This window comes from Cydia fagiglandana, chromosome 9 (genome assembly GCF_963556715.1).
Source record: "Cydia fagiglandana chromosome 9, ilCydFagi1.1, whole genome shotgun sequence".
NCBI lineage: Eukaryota > Metazoa > Arthropoda > Insecta > Lepidoptera > Tortricidae > Cydia > Cydia fagiglandana.
The window spans coordinates 6,077,336-6,101,057 of NC_085940.1; the positions used below are offsets into that span (position 1 = coordinate 6,077,336).

Below are 23,722 nucleotides of genomic sequence, written 5' to 3' on the forward strand. Positions count from 1 at the left end.
TAAAAATAACTAATTAAAATACCGATGGTTTTAAATCGTTAACTATTAGTAGTTAAAACTGTGACATAACGTAATTACCTTTAATTGTTACTTTTTATTGTGTATTTTCTGCTATGTAATTGTTTTTACATCATAAACAAAGTTATACGCTATACAATGCTTAAGTATCACTGTTTAGTTTACTTCAGGTAAATAAATGAATACTTCTGCGATATAACCTAATGTAGGTATAACCTAACCTAATTAGTTAATATATATGCGATATAACCTAATTAGTTAATACTCAGCTGTAAGCTTACAAAGGCAAAACTTTTCTTTCTAATTAGGATCGAAAGAGTTCGTGATTCTGCCGGCCTAGCCAAGGTTACAATTGCTATCGCTTCGACAACGAAAAGCATTATGGCTCTCTATCACTCTTCCATATTAGTGCGACAGTGACAGTTGCGTTTCGATCGCTACGGAGCGTAAACGATCGGCATCTTGGCTACGCCTAATATGCCTTATTGAAAAAAAAATGTGTACACCCAGCTGTAAAAATACATGGCTGCTTATGAATGGGTTCCATTCATAATGCGGCCATGCAATTTTGCAGCTTCTTGTACAATTTTAAACAAAATTGCCTCAAACGAACTGCAGTCTGATGCAACATATTGATTATATTGCGCTTCTCGTAATGTAACCGTGTTTATTTGTACTTAGTCATCATTCATCATCATTTCAGCCTATATACGTCCCACTGCTGAGTACAGGCCTCCTCTCATGCGCGAGAGGGCTTGGGCTATAGTCCCCACGCTAGCCCAATGCGGATTGGGGACTTTACATACACCTTTGAATTTCTTCGCAGATGAATGCAGGTTTCCTCACGATGTTTTTCCTTCACCGAAAAGCTAGTGGTAAATATCAAATGATATTTCGTACATAAGTTCCGAAAAACTCATTGGTACGAGCCAGGATTTGAACCCGCGACCTCCGGATTGAAAGTCAGAAGTCATATCCACTCGGCCACCACTGCTTGTACTTAGTATTGATACTAATATAATATCAATAATAAAGCAAACTGTTATTCGTATGTTGTTCGTGAAACAATCGATATCGATAAATCATAATAACACCACTATCTCATATGCGAGCAAGCCGCCAAGCCTTTCCCACGCAAGGCACAATCGTCGACATTTTCACCTATATTCACGGGAATGTGGATAAAAACCACACCCGTTTCCCTAACTAGAGCCGTGGCGTAACTGCGTATTATTCGCTTTGCGAAATCTGTTGCGAGTGTCGACATCGATATTTTTTATTTCACATCACTTTATAATTGTTTGCTTTGTGGAGAAAACGATTGGTATGTTTGGTTACCTTGGGCGTTAAGAAAGATTATATTGGACGTGTTGAAAGGTATTGGTTTCAAATACGAGTCGATAAAAGGATTATCTTTTAAGTGGTTTATTAATCTTAGCACCTTTAGTTTCGTCAGTCTAAATGTACATTATAATATAGATATTCGTAGCAATCTGATTTGAGCCTTTCATGAAACAAATAAAGAACTATTTCTTTTATTTCAAAGCGTTTTGAAACAAACTAAATTCATTCCAATTTACTTATAGAACAAGGTTCAATTTGAAAATTGGAAAACTTGATATGGTGGTTCTTATGAGGTTAAATATCGACAAGGAAAAGTGCCAATAAAGTCATGCACATTTTGTTTTTATTATTGGTAATTTAACTAGGGAGGATTGGAGGTCCCGGGTTCGAATCCCCCGTAACAAATAAATATGTACTATACAGGGTGTGTCATGGGGCTTTAAATGCCTCTAATCAGGGCTCGATTCTACTCGCTAAACTGAGCTACTTTTATTATGGCACCAACCCCGAAATCCCGATTTTTTTTTAATTTTTCATACATTTTGGCTGATCAGATGTCGACGTTTTCTATGGAAAAGCCAAAAATTTTTCCCCGATTTTAGGGTTGGTCCCATAGTAAAAGTAGCTCAGTTTAGGTAGTAAAATCAAGCCCTGGATTTAAAGCCCCATGGTCAGACACACCATGTATGTACCAATGTGTTTTGTTACCAATATTTGTTCCTGAGTTATTAATGTTTTCTATTATATACAGGTATTTATGTATTAGTATCTATCCACAACACAAACGTTATTGACCTTACCGTTGGATTAGGTTGATTTGTGTAAGATTATATAATTATGTAGGTATCTATGATCAATATAAATGTAGGTATGTACAGTGGCATTCAAAAGTGCATGGATAGATGTCGACCGTAATGCTTTAATATTATGGTTGAAACATCTCCATGCACTTTTGAACGCCAGTGTACATATAATTTGTACGTGATTGTTAACGCAATGTGTTACATAGTAAATTAAATTGACCTTTTAGTGACATTTGTATCGGAAAAGGGCATAAATTCCCTACGATTTCTTGACATGATATTGATTGAACGTTAAAAAAATTTCGTTGCATGGCAGTTCAATGTGTTCTTAGCTGATGATGCGGTTCTTCCGGTACACTATCTAATAATAACAATGAGATGAATAATACTGATGGCTAAATATTAAAAAAATTGTAAATGTAGTTAGCGATTCCATGATCGTTTTCCTGCTGGAAACCTGGAAAGGGAAATTTTTGATTTCAGTTATCTTTTAGGTTAATAATTATTTCATGTCCCATATCTTCATAGGGCGCAAAAATCAAGCAGTGCGATTATTTATCACCATAATCATTACCAATTTCATCATGCCCTTTTTATTATCATAATGAATGAATGAATGAAAACATTTATTTTCAGGCAACTGGCCCATAGATAAATACCTTAAAACTAGCATACATATTATTACAAAATATAATTATCTTAAAACTAAAAAAAAAAAATATCTTGTCACACAGCGACCTTGTGGTCTGAATGCTGAATTCATCTTTTCAAAAAATTTAAATGTCATGAGACAATATAATCTTTTATTGAAGTTGTAAAGTTGTTTAAAAGATGTATTCAGCATTCAGAAGAAGAAGAAAGACATTTATTCCATAAAGCACATGCATATACACAGGACAAAAAATGAAATAATGAAATAAATAATATAAAGAGAAAATGATAAGAACAAGAATGATGATCCAGATCCAATTAAAATCAATTATTTTTTCCAGGTGGCTGGTCCTTCGGAACCCAGAAGTTCAAGGAAATGTCTGCCTCCCGCTACGCTCGCCAGACCTTCATCTACTCCGCCATCCCCTACCTGAGGGACCGCAACTTCGACGGTCTGGACGTGGACTGGGAGTATCCCAAGGGTGGAGATGATAAGAAGAACTTCGTGCTGTTGTTGAAAGGTAGGTTAGACGCCTGTAATAGACGGAAAAATAAACACCAGATGGCTAGTTCTTTGGAAATTCAAAGCTTCAAGGAGATATGTGCGTCTCGCTACGCTCGTCAGATCTTCATCTAGTCTGCCTGAGGCATCGCAACTTCGGTTTGAATGTGGACTGGAGGTACCCCAAGCTCCTTCCTTGATATGATCAGTAGGATTTCGTGCTGCTGTTGAAAGGTAGGTTAAAAAATGCGAGATAGACGGAGAGACAGACACCAGGTAGCTGGTTCTTTGGTGTTCCGAAGTTTAAGGAGATTATTGCCTACTTCTCGCCCGTTAGACCTTCTACTCCGCCATACCTTACCTGAAGTATGGCAACTACGGCCTGGACGTGGACTGGGGGTCCCGAGCTCCTTCCTTGATATTATAAGAAGAATTTCGTACTACTGTTTACAAAACGCCTGTGACAGACACCAGATTGCTGGTTCTTTTGTGTCAGAAGCTTAAGGAGATTTTTAATTGCCTACTGCTCGCCCGTTAGACCTTCTACTCCGCCATACCGTACCTGAGGGACCGAATTTGCACGGTTTGGACGTGAACTGAAGTCAAGCTCCTTCCTTTATATGATTAGAAAAATTTTGTGCTTCTGTTGAAAGGTAGGTTAGAAAATGCCTGGGATAGACGGACTGATTTTATCAATTTTGGTAAAGAAAAAAATAGTATGCGCAGTCTGACAAAATGGCCGATTAACATAAATGATTCATAGCTAATTAAATTAATAAAATGACCCCATAATTATTTATCTTAACTAGAAATTAATGAAAGCTAGCAATAATAACTGAAGAAAATATAAATGCGCAAAACAAAAACAATACCAATTTTTCTTAGATGTTTCGGCCGACTGGCTTTTACAAGCCTAGATTAATTAACGAAAAGGTTTTTCTTAGCTAGAAAAACAGTCTGGTAATGTTACGATCGCCGAATAATATATCAAAAGAACCAGAATAAATAAATAAGATGCGAATTCGTCAGATGTGATTTCGTTATGAAATAGCTAGACAAAAACAACCATTCTGTAATAAAAGTTGATTGGTACTTACAAATCGGTTTCTGAGTTAAATATGAAAATGAATTCTGCTATGTTTGATCAAAACAAAGCCGTTTACACACCTACAACAGCAAAAAAGTCTAAAACAAAAGCAGGCAAAAAAAAAACAATAGTAACACTTAAATATAAAAACGCTTAATAAGTAGGTACATTACTTATTTCCAAACTCGGAGTAAAAATTGGTGGATTTGCAGAAAAATATACTTGGATAATAAAAACAAAATTTGGCATAAAATACACTGGAACAAATATATTTTTTCAAATACTGAGCCAAAACACACAATGGCACTTAAAAATCGTTTCTCGTATCTTACATTCGTCTTGTAACGATTTTATTAGAGAAAATCGACGAGAGTGCTCACTACATAGTAGGAGACCAGAGACAAAACATTTAGTGTATATTTTTATTTTACTACCCAATCTTTTTTGATACATGGTTTATTAAGCGTCAACTTTTTGTGCTTTATCTGAATTTGAATAATCTATTTTCCATTCTATTCTAATGTAACCTCATTCAGCAGAGTACCTTCAGATAACAGTACGTTTGTTGGTCACCGTTCTGAGAGCTTAGTACCTACTATATGTATAGATAGTTATGTGTATCTCTATAAAACATAATATAACATGCTACTTCCTTAAGTAGTTCGATAGGAAGAGTAGGACGCTTTATCTTGCATCAAAACCCCTAGATGCATACTCATTAACACTTTCACTGCCAGCGACCTGCTAGGCGGGTTCTTTGTTCGTAGGGTCTTTTCGCTACAAAGCGGAAAAATATGTTATCGGCTACGTTCGTAGTGTATCGTTCACGCTTACAATGAATATGTTGAAAAATCCAAAACTCTTTTATTAACTTCAGCTAAACCTTTAGACATAAAATGTCTAACATTGTAACCTTAAGCTTGTAATCGGGAAGGAACTGGCTCTTGAGACACAGGGAAACCTACTTTGAGAGCCAGGAACCGATGTTATGCAATAACTCAAAAGTTGCAATAAAGATTATTTTATTTTAATTTAACCCTCTCTCAGATGCTCTCTGCCCACTAAACTTCACTCTAAACCGTATCGGGGAGCGCAATATCTGGTCCCGACTGGGCTAAATATCGGCGACATCGGACATCCCAGGTGCAACGCCGGCTTAGCTCCAAAACGGCTTAAGTTTTTAAGAACATCAAACGGTTTCTTCCAATCGCTTACAGAGGCAAACGCTCTGCCCGACCAATGTATGTATGAGCTATAGCTATTAGGCGATCGTACAGCGCGTTTATATTGGACTAGCTTGAGCTTTAGACTCGCTGGCATTTTGTGCTTGATTGGAATAACACATGTTTGTTATTACAGCTTCGTCTAGCTGACCATTATAAGAAGAACCTTCAGTAGAACGGTTTCCTAAGTTTCTTTATACTGGTTTTTCTAAGACGATTGTTTAAAATACATGGTAATAGCAATGGTCTTTAGGTCTTTGCTTTTCAAAGGAAGTTGCAGCTTGTGGGTGGAATAGATACTCAGTATTTGTTTTTGGAGACGCCTCCGATAGGACGCTGTATCTGAAATCGTTGTTTGTTCAATAGTTTTTCAGAGAGCTGCAGTCAGAGGCAAAGGAGATCTCGTAGGTATATAAGTAATATTTACGGTGCGGTTACAAAGAACAACTTTTTTGTGCCGCTGATTTAAACTTACTTTGGTAAATCTTACTCGTTCCTATTTATACCTTGAGGCGGACCAGTACCTAACCAAAACACATTTACATTAGCAAGACCGAAATGATCCCATGAAGAAAGTTTTGTACGGGGCACTCTCGAACTTACCAACAACATTTGGTACCATAAGGTTACTGTTACCCACTAGGGAAGTGACCGCAATCTATAGCTTTATCGATATTCCTGTGCTTCAGTGCACCTGTCGCTACCATTTTAGTGTTGTAACCGATCGGTAATTTTAATTGCCAACGATTAACTGATATAAACTGTTATTCGATTGCAATACTTGAAATGTTTTATTATGGTAATAGGATTTCGCAATGTGTGCTGTAGTTAAGGTTTTATTGCGGTGGTTTTGGAAGTATTTTAGAATTCATTTGTTGATGAAGGACGTTTTATTGCTTTTAATTTTATTACTGTCCCGTTTGTTGGAATCAAGTTTATTTGATAGCTTAAAATTAGTTTATGCTCACATATAAAATGCAGTAAAAATACCGCTTTTTTAAGCATACTTAAACTATATAATTATTGTGACTAGGCTTGTTCTTTTTAAACTAATTTTAAGTTCAAGTTTATTTAAGAACGATAATTAATTAAATACGTTTGTCGTTTGGTGATATTTCACCAGAATATATCGAAACATACATATTTCTTTAACAACCATGTATAGGATATTGTTTTAATATCGATGAATCTGCGGTCATTAGGAACAGATTTTTCACAAAAGCGATCAACACCTAATTTAAATTCAAGTCTAGCATGTAATATCGCAGCATGCTTAGATATTATGTTAATTTTGCCTTGTTTTATGGCGCTAAACATTGCACGTTTGACATTTGATACAAGAAAAAACCGGGATTCTTGCGTCGATTCTTCTCATGTTATCATCGAGGTGATCTCATTAAGTATTTTATTAAACTACAAGTAAATAAACTACAACTTGTACAGAGATATTTTTCAAATAAATTAGGCTAATAATTATCCTATCAAACTATCACTTGTCCTTTACGTCAACGTTCAAGTTATTTATAAGCTTTTTTTTCGCAATAAAATAATCGTTAATTATTTTACTTAAATTTCCAAATTACTCAACATAAACCAAACAAAGCGGGATCGTGACAAACTAAAACTCGTTACCGTTTCCCCTGAAAGTTACGGCGGCCATTAAAGTAATTGGTTATTTAATCGATATCGATAAATCATGTTGCGCATCACTCGCTCAGTGCACGTCGGCGCATGCTAGAATGGCACGCTTTGTCGTGGTGTCGTGGTGCTTGTGACATAGTGTCGCAAAATTATAAAAAACCTTGAGCTTATATCTTCAGAATTTATTTAGAAAAGTTTATAAATCATGAGTCCGAATAAAAAAAAATATATACTTCACTTTTTTCTACATTCCAATAGGCATAGGTAGGTACATTAATATTTGTTGATAATTATTTCTACGATGTTTTTAGACGCTCCTCTTTTTTAGTCAGATTAGAAGATTAACTCTCTTTCATAAAAGGTTGTAATATTTTCGATTTTGACTATTAAAAAAATAAACTAATGAAGTCCGCGTGGTTGTATTTTTTTCATGAAAAACCTTTCACTTTAAAAACTATTGTTTTTTTTTATAAAGTATGAATTAAAAATATTGTAATGATTAGTAAAATTATAAGTTAAATCACCTGTCAGCAAGCGAATGCAAAATCGCAGGGAATTAGGTTGACTGCTTATTCTTACTGAATAAAAAAAACAAAGTATTTTTATCATTATTACCTTAATAAAAAATTTATACCTTAATAAAGCTTGACAGCCATTTCGTAATAAACCGTGATGGATAGATAATCCTGGATGAGCTTCGTGAGCTATATTAGACATGAAAACGTAATTTGTTTCCATTATTTGCTTAGGCGAGGACGATTCGCGCTTTATCGTGACCCAACATCGATAGTTTCGTGGCAACACTATAACAGTTTTTTACGAAATTTTAAACGAGTGCACAGCGAAATGTCACCTCGTTCGAATGTTCGGGACGATATTTGAATTTCGACCGCTCGATTTCGTGTATTTCGTTCAAGAATATCTCCTGTCGCCAGTCAATCCAGTCAATTTGCACCGTGCAGTCCACATGGCTTATGATCGCATAAAATGAAGATAACATCACATGTGGTCGCGTTCCTCAGCAATGACGGAACGAGGAAGAAGATGAAAATCTCCACTACTAGGCACTTTTAAATTCTACTAATAGGATTGAAAACGAGTGGTCAATACCACTACATTCCCAAATCCCAATTTCTATCGCTCATATTTGCAATTCGCTGTTTTCCACCGATTTTCGAGTGATGAAATCGAGCGATCGCTATTCAAAAATCGCTACCTAAAGTTGAACAAGGGACATCAACAATACTTAATGCATGTGTATGGGAATGTTCACGTGACTTTTTAAATACCTACTCGTGAATTTTATTCACGAGAACTTTTTTCGTGTTTTCGTCGTTCGTGAATTTTTTTCGTTATTTTTTATTTGTCATCGAGGGGGCCTGGCTATTCTAATATTAAATTTGTTCTAGTATACCATCAGTATCACCGTTTTTTGTAATTTCTGATATCTCTCAGTCAGACATTGTCCGTATAAGTAGGTACCGCAAAACGCACAACATTTGTACTGTTTCCCGCAGGTACCAAATGTACAGGGTGTTCTCTTCCTCGTAATTAAACGTCGTGTGCGTGGCGCAAACAACTGCCGCTGACGCCTTAATGAGATCTAGTCCTCGACGCTACACAATACGGAGAACGATATTATACAAATAGGATAGAATATAATTTATTCGTAAGCACAAGCAAACGTAAAAGAAAACACAAGATAGAAGTGCCACACAATGGCCCCATCCCAGCATGTCGCTGGTGACTTCCAGCGCTGATCTTTCGATGAGACCATCAAGTGAGAAGAATCACGGAAGGTAACAGACAAGAAGAAAAAGACATAAAAATAACATACAGTATACAAATAGTTAAATGAGGAAAAAGTTACACAGCAAGAAGATACAAAATAACAACTAAAAATTAAGATTATTTATACATATAAAACGAGCACCGTGCTCACAACACCTAGTTATATACATAACCCTTGTTTTTAAAAAGATTCGTCCCGACTTGCAAACAAAGAAAATTCCCCCCTTAGCAAACAGCAAAATTTCTCACAGTCAATAAAACGAAGTCTTCAACGCCGCAATATTTCCCAGTTTAATTGGCAATATCGCGTAGTCCGAGAGTCTAGTCTAAGAGCTATTGCGGTTTATTGCCACTTGCATTCTTTATTGCGACGCCGGATGGAGAAACAAAGCTGTTACATGATTTGAGGTTTCATTTAGGTAACCTTTTTAGTGTTTTATTAAATTTAAAGTGTCTGGATTCCATTATTTTCTTTTAATAGGTATAAACATGGAACAATGCGTTCTTCGTTTTCGGCTGTTGTTGGCAGATAGTTATTTATTATAACTTCAACAAAACCAGTCTTAGCGATTAATAGTATTAATACATCAGAATTAGCTATTTTGACAAGTTTATTTAATGACGATCCCATTTTTTTTTATAATGCTGAACAGTAAAACGGGCCTTCCTCTTCTGACTTTAGTGGTGTAGTCTGAAATTATCCTAAAAACTTTGTAAAAAAAGTCCGACTCCATACTTCCCTAGCGCAGAGGATGAGAGCTATTAACAGACCACCTCGCCCCCGCAAATCCTTTATTGCGCCGCTAACATGGGAACATGAATTATTTTTTTAATTTCACTTATTTAGTGATCCGGCTTCCACCATGCGGTTAATATCGTGATAATGAATGCGTGGTGGCATAGGTACCTACCTAATTGAAAATTAAAGTTAGGTCGATCATATTCTGATATTATATTTAAATGGTGGTTATTGAGTTGCTACAGAGCTTTGAGAGATGTACTATAATTATAGTTGAAGTTTAATTTACTATATAAGTAATTATAGTTATAATTTAACTATAATTATAGTTATAGGCGGGGATTTCAGAAAAAAAATGTACCGTGTAATTATTTTCGAAAAACTAATAATTTTTGGGTTATTTCGACTCAGAATCACTCTATTGAATGAAATAAAGAAAAAAGTTTCCCCAGTTTTTCATACGGATTTTGGGTGTCAGTTTTGTGACGGTCTATGCGAAATCTAGGTAAAAAACCGGGCAAGTGCGAGTCGGACTCGCGCACGAAGGGGTATCATAATGCAAAAAAAAGCCAAAAAAAAAACGGTTACCCATCCAAGTACTGACCCCGCCCGACGTTGCTTAACTTAGGTCAAAAATCACGTTTGTTGTATGGGAGCCCCACTTAAATCTTTATTTTATTCTGTTTTTAGTATTTGTTATTATAGCGGCAACATAAATACATCATCAGTGAAAATGTCAACTGTCTAGCTATCACGGTTCGTGAGATACAGCCTGGTGACAGACGGACAGACGGACGGACAGACGGACGGCGGACGGACAGCGAAGTCTTAGTAATAGGGTCCCGTTTTACCCTTTGGGTACGGAACCCTAAAAAAGGACAAAACTGTCATTTTTAGGACAATATTTTTACTTTTAAAATCGATAGTCCTCGTAATTCTGAGCATAAATAACCTAAAAAAATATGGTTTTGTGAAATAAGTAGATGGTACACTTTAAAGTAACATACCTATGTAGTTATGTGTAGGATATGTTATGGCTGTAAGTATACATTTAACAATAGATTTAGATTAAGACTTAACTGCGGTGTGGATGCACCTTAATTATCGTTTTTATGTTCTATCAAAGATAAAAATATCAGTAATCAAATGTCAAACTTAATGAAACAATTTTAATTTGTCCTCTTGACATTACCTATCGTTTTATTGTATTTCTAACATAATAAGCCAGCTGTTTTTCTATCCAAACCAACTTTTAGAGCAAAACACCGCAACAACATTCTTTTTATTTTCCGTTCCGTTCTTAAAAAAGTCGTTATGACTCAGACTCAAGTTGCAGTAGAGGAAGTATTGTGTCATCCGAAATGCATTTTGTCCTTGGCATTTCGCTTAAGGTCAAAAAGTTGACTTTATTGGTACGTCGACTACGTCGTGAACTCTTTAACCTCAGACTTTAAGAATTTACAAATCAACAAAATATAGCATGAATAAAGTGCGAGCGAAGTGTTTTTTAGCCGAACAATCGCCATTAGCCGTAGTACCTATAGTCGATATCAGATATATCGGAGCGATTGAGGTGGCCTAGCCAAGGTGACGATCAGTTGCGCTTGGCCATCGAATCGCATCGCATTGTGTCTCTCTATCACTCTTTCATATTAGTGAAACAGTGACAGTTGAATTTGATTTGTCAAAATAAAGATGCCAATTCATTATGCCATGGGAAACCTTTTTATAAGTAGGTTCCTGGGCGGCTAGAAGATAAGCCCAACATTAATGCATGGTCAGATATTTTTGAACATCATGTCTCTTGAAAGAAAAGACAAGTAAAGGTGATGTAAGCTTGTATCTAAAGTGACTTTATTAACAAAATAACTATCTCTACAGAGGATTTTATTTGTTTTTGATTTTCGAACAAGTACTTATAAATAGGTATAGGTACAGTATACTGTATACTGTACCTATACCTATACCTATACCTATACCTATTTGGTAACATTGGTCAAAATCCTAAAGTTTCCTTAGAAATGTTTGAGGAGAAGGATAACGTAAAATTTATGTAAGCATATTTAATTACACAAACGGGTCTACCGGGTTTTTATAAACTAATTTCGGGTAGTTTAGTGTTGTTTTATTTATATCTCCGTTGACATTCATTTGTTGGGACGTCAGTCACACACAGCTGATGCAACTCAGCTGAAACAATGAAATTATATCGCGTTAGACCCGTTTGTGTAATTAAATATGTAAACGCATTCACTCACGAGATTATTTTGTTCTAACCCACAAGGTATCTAGTTCTAAATTGAATTGAACTTCCGAAACTACGTTTACAACAATGTTGAGCTTCGTGTCAGTTAGCGCATAGTTGTAGCGATCGTATGCGAATGTAATCGGGAGAGCACTTCGGTATTGTATTCAAATAGACAGGCGCCCGTGGGGCGCTAGTGGCAGCGATGTGTGTCTAGGCTATTGCCCACATATCTAGAATGACGCTTAACCTTTTCGACGCCATGTCAAACACAAAAGCTCTCACTGGGACGCCACGTCACCGAAGTGTCAAAACTGAAATTGAACTTTATGCATAATGCACGTAGGTCTATGTTGCTCTGTGGTCTATGACGGATTAATCGGTCTTTGGCGTTGGACCTGCAGTGCCGATATATCGGTCATTGGTGTCCAAAAGGTTAATGGATGACTTACGTTAGACCGGGCCGTGGCATCCGACATGTCATTTTCTATGACAGCTGATTGGCGATCACGTGGTGCTTTCCATAGAAAACGAAGCCCCGATATTTAAATATAATGTTCCTCAGTCCAAACTTTTTTTGTTAAACTAAAAAAGTTCTGATAGCGAGAATAGCCATTAAAGGGTTGAAATTGATTAATTCTATCTCTCTGTAATGTTGTGGGGTTCGTATTAACGTATTATAAAATACATCGCGTCTATAAACGACACTTGTAGGCATTGAGTAGCCTAATTTTATTTAAGGATCGTGCTGACCCGAACCCTTATTGATGACCTTTAACAAGATAGAGCATTTGAAATAACATGGGCTCAAAACTCATCGGCGTACTTGGCTGAGTGATGCGCTCTTGAGGGCCTACCGTGAACCACGTTCGACGAGTTGCCTCTCTGTCGCGCGTGTAAATTCGTACGTAAGTGTGACAGGGAGGCAGCACGTCGAACGTGGTTCGCGGTAGGCCCTTTGATTGCTGGAACGTCCTTGAACAACGAACATTATCTAAGAAATCAATTTTTATTTTTCTGGTTAAGCAAGAACAGGTCCAAACGTTGATTAACTACCTGTACCTAGTATGTAAATCGATGCGGTTTATTGTGCGGTTTTTGACTTGACTTGGCGTATGTGAAACCATAACATAGCATAGTGTACACTACGAAATAATCCAGGCCTCCTCGTAGACTGCAACGGCACTATTTAGAATTACTACAGTGGATTACCTATTTTAAGGTTTTCGGTCCACTAAATCTAAAACAGTTCAGCTTTATCTAAAACATTCTTAGCTTTATAAATTTATAATCATACCCCGGGGTTTTGGGTGCAGGAACGATGGCGTGTATTATTACTTTTTTATTGTAAAACCTTCAATTAAAAATATGTAGTAATCTCCAAATATGCTTAGAAATGTTAAAATACCTAGTTTGTACAGATTTAACCAATATTTTAGCTAGTGTAATAATACATTTCCGCGCCCGAAATCCCAAATTATGTTTATAATGCAAGATCTTGTGGCAGGTAGTCTGTGCCCGGACCCGGCCGTGGGTGCGAGGGTATGATTACATTATAAAGGGTGCAACTTCCTTTTAAAACCTTATTTTGTAACGTCCAGGGATTAAACTTTTATGTCCCTTTTATTTTAAAGGCTTTTGGAATTTTTGTAAAGGTCAATAATGTACATTTTAGTGTAGATATGTTTTGACGGTCCTCACATATGTAAACATTAATATAATTATTATGTAAAAAATATACGTCAGTTTTGTGACGGTCCATACAAAATGTATGTGAAAATGTGTCACAAAACTGTCATTTTTTGACACATTATTTTTCTTTTTGAATCGATAGTACTCGTGATTTTGAGTAGAACTAACCAAAAAGTTAATGGAATAAAAAAAAATGGTACACTTTTAAGTGAAAATGCCCTTGTGTGATTTTTTATAACCTTATTATTGCTTAGAAATTTATGTATGTTCTATTTTAACGAACCTACCTATATAAGGAAGAACAGCGCTGTATTATGAGTTAAACTTTCTCTGCTTTTGTTGTCTGTAAATGTTCGTACATATTTGTGATTGTCACAAATAAAATGTCTATAGGTATCTTATCTTCATTAGTCTAATCGATTTCCGCTGTCACTGAGGACCCACAAAACAAGGCTCTCCCACTGATTGCAAACTGAATTAATTCTACTGCCAAATATCTGAGATATTCGTTAGGTTCCCATTTTAGAGCTAACGAATGGATTGCCGTCAGATGGAGCCGAAAGCTTAATTTATTTCGCAGGCAATTAATACGAGGTAAATTAAGATTTTGGCTCCAACTTTGCCGGCTATATGCAAAATAACCAGTTTATTTGAGAAACTATGTTAAGTATTGCAGTGCATTAACTAAAATAGGTTTCAATAAATAACAAAAAATGTTATCGAAGAATGAATGTTATAATACATTGACAAAATATTGAGTTTTTTATTTAATCAATGTTATAATTAATCGAAGAATGGTTTCTTACTGAAATATAAATAGGTATTTAATAAATAGATATTTTAACTAATAATTAGTTTGTGTGCCTATGTAACTTTTGTTTTGATTTTATTAATATTTGCTACTTCTATCGAACTTCACTTACAACACTATACCTTCGACAAATTATAAGAAAAAAGTTGACAAAAGTAATAATAATCAGCGATATAATATACTTAAAAATCGAAAGTGCGAGTTAAATGCTTTTATGAAACCATTTAGTAAAAATTGTGACGTCACACACAAGTACCAACTACACGAACACCAAAAAAATGTTGTTGCTGACTTGAACATGATTTTGACTGATAGCCTGTATTTATTGTTAAAAGTTAAAAAAGCTAATCAATAGTATGTCACCGTGACATACAGCTAAATGACCAACTATTCAGACCACAGTCGTGTTGCAATAAATATCTTTTCACACAATATAAAGCTTTCACATGTCAAACTTTGTTTTCTTTAGTATAAGGTTCATTTTTGCTAATCTGCCTCTGTGTTGACATTGGTTGCGCGAGTATGGGGAAATTAATATTTGTGGCTAACCAGTGTACCGAGTCATTGAGAGTAACACCTATTTTCTTAGCCTATTTTTGACCCTTAATTAAAGAACTTCCACTTTACAGTAGACGAAAAAGATTATCTCTGAGATAGTAACACTGTTGCTTTCAGATTTAGATATATAATTTATTAATAAAATTTAGTATTTTGCACGTATTTTTAATACAATATAATATAATGCTATCTCGGCATAGTAAGTGTGTAGATTTGTAGTGTTGTATTAGTAGCTATTCCTGACTGGCTACCATGAGTTGCGTTCTCACGCGCGACTCCATACATCTGCGCGACTTCAAGTATGGACTCAGTTGTTTTCCACTGTCGCGGTATTAAAAACGGATTTTTCGAATAATCCATTAAATTAGTTTAATCGCTCCTTTTATTTGCTCGTGCTCTGTAAGGTTTTAGAACAACAATCCTTTGCGGAACGTTTTTTACTATAATACTTATATACTAGCCCGGCCATGACCAACATAAACGTAGGGTCAGCAAAAGTATCTCACCGTTTTTTGCAGTCGCTACTTGTATAGCTAGTCATCGAATGACGTAGCAATTACTGGAACAGATACACTATTTCATTTAGAATAATATTGTTGGACAAATTAATTATTAACCCCTTTGTTCTCAGCAATGCGATACCAGGGTCAGTAAAAATAATCAAAATTTAATTCTATATCTTCAAGGACGTTTTACGGGACCTTTCTAACCCTGGGAGTTAAAGGGTTATACCCAAGTATAACATTTTATTGTGACGTAGCTTAGTTTTATCTAGGTATTAAATTATACTTCATCCCAACTTAAAACAAGACCGAAGTGAGCCCATAAGTGTACCGCGAACAAAGTTTTGTGCGGTACACTAAAAATGTATTATATGTATGTAAATGTATTAACTCTGAGCTTAACCTTTTCACACTGAGTTGTCGTAACTCATATCCAAATAAGCCAGACGTGCATACGTTAACTTCATTGGTAAATATTTACTTACAAAAGCACAAAAAAAATCCAGATACAAGTTCCGTGGCGGAAGATAGGGGAGGCCTTTGCCCAGCAACAGTGGGACACAAAAAAGGCTCTAAAAAGAAGGTCCGTATTGACTCGACAATCACATGCGTAATTTCCACTAAGTCTCTTAGTCCGGATTGAAATTAAAATGTCCTATAACATGCTATGACTTTACATCTAATTCTCTTATCTAATACCCACAAGCATGTAAAGCATAGTCTAATCACAGGAAAACCCCGCACTTGCATTTATTCTGAATCGCTCGACTTTCTAAGAAACTACAGTTGCACTGCTGCCCTAACTACTTAAATGCTAAAGGTCGTATTTCTGTATAAGACTCTTATTTCATACGTCATTCTGGTTCTGGATATTTTAGATTAACTTTCCAAGCTAACAGTATCCTATTTATACCTACTTAATCTCCTTTGAATATCAAAACGGCAAATTGGCAAGATTCCATTAGGGTAAAACTTGAAATGGGAAAATACCCTATGATATTTTAATATAGATTTGCCATACACTAACATATCAAGCGAAAAAAATGATGCCAACCAATGCTGCCAACGTCACGGCAGCATCAGTTACAATTTGTTTACAACTTCATACGCAAATGCGTAAAAGAGACGGCACAATTAAAATAATACCTAAGTAAAAAAGAGACGGCTAGTGTTTGTCACTTGCGCGTGAATTTGGTAAATCAGTGATACCACCATAACACGACGGCAAATAGTGGAAATGGCGCGAACCGTAAAACTTATTAAGAAAAAAAAATATCAAAGAATAAGATGTTTGACAGAAGGGGCAAATTATTTTAGTGCAGTTCTATGTAGTAATGTACTCGCTACCGTAGTAGAAAGTTTTCACATTTAGTTATGTATAGATGGTCAAGCAAATCTTGTCAGTAGAAAAAGGCGCGAAATTCAAATTTTCTATGAGACGATATCCCTTCGCGCCTACATTTTTAAAATTTGCCGCCTTTTTCTACTGAAAAGATCTGCTTGACCAACTTTAAATAAAAGATATTATATTATACTTATCATTGTTACTTTTTTTGTAACAAAAACAATTTGGCTGGTTCACTACGCAGATTATGTATGTATGGTGATTAAAATTTCACCCCGTATTTTTATATTTTATATGTACTGGATTCTACCTATTTCGTGAATACTATATATTAATAACATTCACCTTCCCTTTGATCAAGTGATATATACTGGTATTAGCACAGTTCATACGCAAATGTAAATAAAGCGGTAAAAATATATAACTATGTAAATAAACTATATTCCTTTCCACGAAACCGAGTTAAAAAAAGCAAATTCAATAACAAAAAAACCTTTTATTAAAGTTGAAATTTATTTCTCTTATTTGTACGACAAGCACCAAACAATGAATGCAACTTACCATGACGCCTCTGCTATGATAATCTATGTACGCAGTTGGTGCGTCCTTGTCATTCTCGCTGATAAGAACATAAACTTATCTCTTTCTGTCAGCCGGCGAAAATGGCGGCCAGCTTTATTTCTTTCAAGATTAAACCGAAGAAAAACGGATTATTTCAGCTTTTACTTACGAATGATATGTGACGCCGTCAATTTTTTTGCGCTTCCGCGGATAATTTGAGCATTTCAACATAACGCAGGTCGGCATTTTGTTGCTTAAGACACGTTTTTTGTGGAAAAGTATTAACCGGTGTACACTTCGCGCTTGCGTCAGGCAGACTGAGACAAACTCGTACACATGACACGAGGTGAGTGCTTCAATTTTGGAACGTGTATAACACATCTATATTAAAATATCATAGAAAATACCTTGAATGTGCTTGTGAATAGTGTTTCTAAGCATAGTTATATAACTTTATATAATTAATATCTGGGAGACCGAGCTTTGCTCGGAAAACATAAAAACTCCAAAATGCGCGTTTTTTTTCCCTATAACCCCCATATAGCAAAATTAAGCGAAATCGTTAGAGCCGTGTCCGAGATCCCCGAAATATATAAATTTATAATATATACAAGAATTGCTGGTATAAAGGTATAAGATTTTATACATTCAAATTGCAGTTATAAAATAGGCTATAATTATGGTCTTCTAGAGGTCATTTTATTAATTGTGGCTACTTTCATTCTTATATGTCATACAGCATGCTACTGTGGGGTACTGCAACTTATTAAAATTGAGAGAATTACTAGATATTAATTTAAAAACAACTCATGTTTATGTATTTAGAGCAACATAAATTGATATTAATAGAAAACTACTGTACTAAAATGTCAGGGAATCATTATTAATTTCAATTCACAAATAAATTCAGGTCAGGTCAGGTCGTCATACTAAAATATTTATTATCTCTCAGCGTAGTGCAATAAAATTGTATGAACTTGCTCACACAGATGTTGCCTTCACTATATTCTATCGTTTCAATTCAATATGATCCAATATCGTACTATGTTAAAAATGCACTTGATCTGAAAATGTCACGTGTGTCAGGTAGGTAGTAAAATTTTATGACGCTTATAAGCTATGAACTCAAGATAGCTCTTAGTATAAAATTTATATATGAAATGTACCAACATATTTATGAGATGTACTTGTCGTTGATGTATGCTTGTTTTAAATTATCGATTAATCAAGGTTGAAATTTGATTGAAATGTTTCTGTTTTATCGAAAGTTAGGTACCTACATAGCTACCTACTTTGCAATTGATAATTATCATAAATTATGACATTAATATGTTTTAAGGTAAAATATGCCAAGACGGATTTAGGTATTTAAATATTATATATTATTTTTTATCGAAATTAATTTATGGAACCATGTAACTATACATTTAGATTTAAATTTGTGTTATCACCTATAAATATTTACGAGAAAAATGAGAAAATCCCTCATCCTCTTCCACACTAGGTATCAAGAGATAACTTTAAATATTTTATTACAGTAACATTATGGGAACAGGAAATAGTTTCCAAGAACCGCAATAACACGCAAACTACGATCCTAGAAACTATTAGAACGTTTAAATATGATATTTAACTGACGACCCAGCGGGACCTAAGCGGAATTGTATTCCAGAGATAGGTTCATAATTGAGACATACACAGCCGTATTCGAACAATGAGATAAGTCAAATACTAGATATTGAAACGATATGGATTAGATATGTCAGTGTCAAACAAGTGTCAAAATTGACATTTCTTCAAACAAAAACGTCACTTTTGACACTTGTTTGACACTGACATATCTATTCCATATCTTTTCAATATCTAGACGTATCTCATTGTTCGAATACGGCTGACAGTTGTTAACGGGTGAATCAACTTTTTCTTGCCACTTGCCGCCATTTGTCACGGTCGCCTGAGTCACTCTTAAAACCCTTTGTGTTATGGTTTTTAAAATAAACAAATATACTTTTACTCGTATAAGCCCTTTTCATAATGGGACATGTACAGTCATAAGTCAAGGTGTTAAATATTGTCGCGGAGAAAGTGGCAAAAATTCTATTCTAAGTTATTTATTTTGACATGATCGCGAGCGAAGTTCAAATTAGCCTCCTAATCGGATTTGGGTGTGTTATTCCCGGCAATTACCGCGTAGTTATACTATTGAATTCTTGTCCCAATCCGATATCCTGATAAATTTTATTACGCTTATTAAGAGTGAACTAAATGCTGCTAAGCAGAGCTCTAAGCAAATATACGAAAAGAAACTTTACTACTATGATCTATGATGCCTTGTACAATAAAGATGTGAAAGGTGACTATGTATACAGAGATTGACAATCTTAAATTTACTTGTCTCTGGATCTACCAGAGTCACATTTACGAGTATGTTTCATATTGCCATAAATATTACGTATCCGGGAGAAAAATGCCCTTTTATGCCCACTTTATTCTAGGCGCTAGACTAAAGGAAATCAGGGAATTTTTATGTGAGCCATTTTATGATAAAGAGGAAAACGGGATGGTTAAAAATACATAGTAGGTAAATACTTACCTAGATTATTATTTCTATCTACATTATGATACAGTTTAACCAATATTCATTTGAGTTCACAAACATCTTTACAAGCCTGCGTTACAAATATATATTTATAAAGTCGATTTTAGAGCTGTTGCAATAATAGTTGTTATGTTTTCTCAGCTTACCTAGAGCCATTAAGTTTGAGAATAGTCACATCTAAAAATCTTGAGACACCTTATCTACAAGTATAACCCATAGCTAGACCAATCAAATAATTTGAGAACTAGGTACTTAAACTGTTAGCATCGTAACTTTGTAGCACACCTTTGTTACTATAAAAATAAGGTAGTGTTTCGCTTTTTTGGCACTTTCGCCAATATCTTTTTGACGCTGACTGTACAGATAAATCGCGACATTATAAGCCAAATCCTCTCTCGAACGCTACTTTCCATACAATCAACTGCCAAATGACCTAACCCTTCCTTAAAGCTACGTCTCACAAACAAACAATTTGTATAATCAGTCAATTTGCCAGTTCCTCATAACACTTGCTAGAGCCCAATTCTGTTTTAAGAATTTTTTAAGGTTTTGATCGTATGTCGTGTCATCTGGCATTTCAAGTGCACCAATGAGTGCGACTAAGATGCATTATGACACGACTCCTCGCATTTCGTGAGGACCGATCAGCGTTAAGGTGTCATTCGGATGTCAACTGTCTTCTTCTTCTTCAGCGAATATGCGCCCCCTATTGGGCATACGCCTCTCCAAATAGATGTCAACTACAGCTGCATTACTGTTGCGACATTACTTCTGAAGCATCGATGTCGCCGTCATATTTGTCAATTTCCCTGATAAAATGAGTGACGTTCTCCGCCGCATTACTGTCATGATTATGATGTTCAATCCAACTCATTTTATATCGGAAATTGACAGCGGCATCATCTCAGCTGGCTGACATGATTTAGTGGATCACACTGATTAGTAAAAACAGCAACACTCCTAACTGAACATCGGTGGACCTTATTACTAAAGGCATTAAGGTCCACCGATGTACAGTTAACAATGTGGGCTATGGTACAGCGACCTCGACTCAAGCTCGTATCAAAACTATATGACAAACGGATTAATTTTTTAAAAACAGAATTGTCATCCTAGATTTGCTAACGATTTGTTAACATTCGTCCTTGCTATAGTAAGAAGGTTCCTTTCGAATTCCTATTCAAGACCTGCAAACACCGGCTGTGTGCTATTATATTCGCATTAATGCGAATAATAACTATTGTTATTAATGGAATACATCAAAACATATCAATTGTTATGATATATTTTAGTCTTGCGTGAGAATTTAACACTCATCATAGTAATTATTAACTTAACTAGTTGGTTTTTTGGAAGCCTAATAGCGTGTGTGATTTTCAAAGTGGAGGTCGTGGGTTCAATCCCTGGCTAGAAATATTGATGAGTGGTTCTTTAGATTGCAACAAAAAATATTGGTTTACATTTTATTATTTACAAGTATGCTTTAGATTCATTTTTAGATGGAAGATTATCAATATCACAACAAAATCGTTTTTTTGTTTATAATCAACTTTTCATCACGTGATATAGGTGTTACTTTTTGTGCTGCATCTGGCTTATCCTATTTTTTTGTTATTACAGGCTACAATTTTGTCAATTACGTATTAAGAACATTTAACCAAGAGAAAGTTTATCTTTAACTGTGAGTCTTAGTCATTGGTGTTACGTTTTATAAGATGAGTCAAGCGTGAAAGACTAAAAGGATCTGAACCAGGCGTGGCTCACTCCGCGATTTCGTCGCTTTGCTACAGGTAGCTAAAAGTACATCCGTTCGACCCCAATTTGGGGTATGCCATAAGCCACCTGTCGCCACCTAGCGGCCATAATTTGTGCTGATCGTGACCGACGCGTTTTGTTAGAGAGTGAGTCTTCTGTACCTAGTATTATTATTTATTCTGTGTCTGAACTAACGATTGAAAGAAAATGGTAGTCAATAGTTCAGTATGATGATATTATAATCAAAACAAATCCTCTCGACAAGAAAACCCTCGTTTTATAAAAGCCATGAAACCACAAATTATATTTTCACTAATTGATTATATCAAGTTATCAACTACACAGTACAGTCAACTGAAAAAATATGGGTGTACAAATCATCTCAAAAATATGTCCCATAACTCATATGTCAGTGAATTAAGAACTATGGGACATATTTTTGAGTAAGTTGTCTACACCCTTATTTTTACAGTTGACTGTACCTACAAATGGTCGTTACTGAAGACATCAACTTGGCGCATTACGACCCGTACTTACAGCTTTCTCTTACATACAGTTAATGAAACTAAGGTCCCAAACACGGGGGTTGAGGTTCGCTAATGTGTTAATGAAGGTTTAGCTTAAAGATGTATTTAAACTTATGGTCTGTTGTTCTGTTTGGTCTTATGAGCGATTGTTTCAAAGTGAACCCTTTTGGAATGTAATAAAGGGTTTAGTTGTGTGATTTAATTACTACAATAATATTATTACAAATTTGAAATTTTGAAATTGAAAGTACAATTCGATAGGTACTGAATCTGTGGTACATACAGTAGCATATAGAAATGAAATCGATTGGCATAAAAAAAATTTAAAAATGTCGATTTTGTCGTGACCGTATTTTTTTCTAGAATCTGGAAATGTGCATCGTCTGTAATTTAAAGTAGGTATATAATTATCAGTATAGAATTTATTTCTAATTATATTCTATGCGGCGGAAATAATCATGTCAAACTATAATAAAATTACATATGTGAAAAAATTGCTCCAAAATCTAATTGATGTCCTTTATTTCAGAACTACGTGAGGCCTTCGAGGCCGAGGCCCAAGAAGTCAAGAAACCCCGTCTGCTCCTTACTGCTGCTGTCCCAGTAGGTCCTGACAACATCAAGGGTGGATACGATGTGCCTGCTGTAGCTAGGTAAGTCTCTAACACCAAAACTGTCGAAACTGTGCGAGGCCAGAGGCCTATAATGTAAAACCCGAGCTAATCTTTGAGCTTTTTAAACAGGTACTTCAAAACAAAAACAGTTCCAGTATACGTATACATTCAAAATAATAATGCAGTCTGTCTGAAACCACTACCCAAATCCCATACCTTCACTTTTATAGGCCGCAGCCTTGATAAAACAATACAATATTAATGTGCACCATATTTCAACAATTACTTCAAATTCTCGGTCTTAAATTATAGTAAATCCAGTGTTAATGCAAGGCGACCTAAATAAACCTAACTACACTAAAAAATACATTGTCACATGGACTTGTTGCGAAATTTCTCTCATTCATATTCCATATACATTGTTTACGCATTTCCCATACTCTAAAACAATGTGCGGAAAAGCTAACATGCGAATTCACACGCATAACCACTTTTTGTGCGAATATCATCCTTATACTATGTAGCATACGATCGTGCTAGATTTTTGCTGGGTATTACGAAAGTTGGTGTTTAGCTTCATTCAAATACTTGACACATCTGTCGACTGTCATGTTAGACATGCTGGTGCCTGGCGGCTTTTCAGGACGCGTCGAACTTTTATCAAAGGGTAGGCGATCTCGATGCAAACATGAACACGTTATCGTTTCGACGGG

General features: G+C 35.4%; 1 protein-coding gene across 1 annotated transcript in view; it reads left to right on the forward strand.

Annotated features, from left to right (window-relative positions):
- LOC134667213 (probable chitinase 10) overlaps positions 1-23,722 on the forward strand; it is a 165,238-nt gene that overhangs the window by 118,790 nt on the left and 22,726 nt on the right. Inside the window, exons 5-6 of the mRNA XM_063524541.1 lie at positions 3,158-3,337; positions 22,925-23,048. Of these exons, the coding sequence (XP_063380611.1) occupies positions 3,158-3,337; positions 22,925-23,048 (304 nt within the window). The remainder of the gene's footprint in view (positions 1-3,157; positions 3,338-22,924; positions 23,049-23,722) is intronic.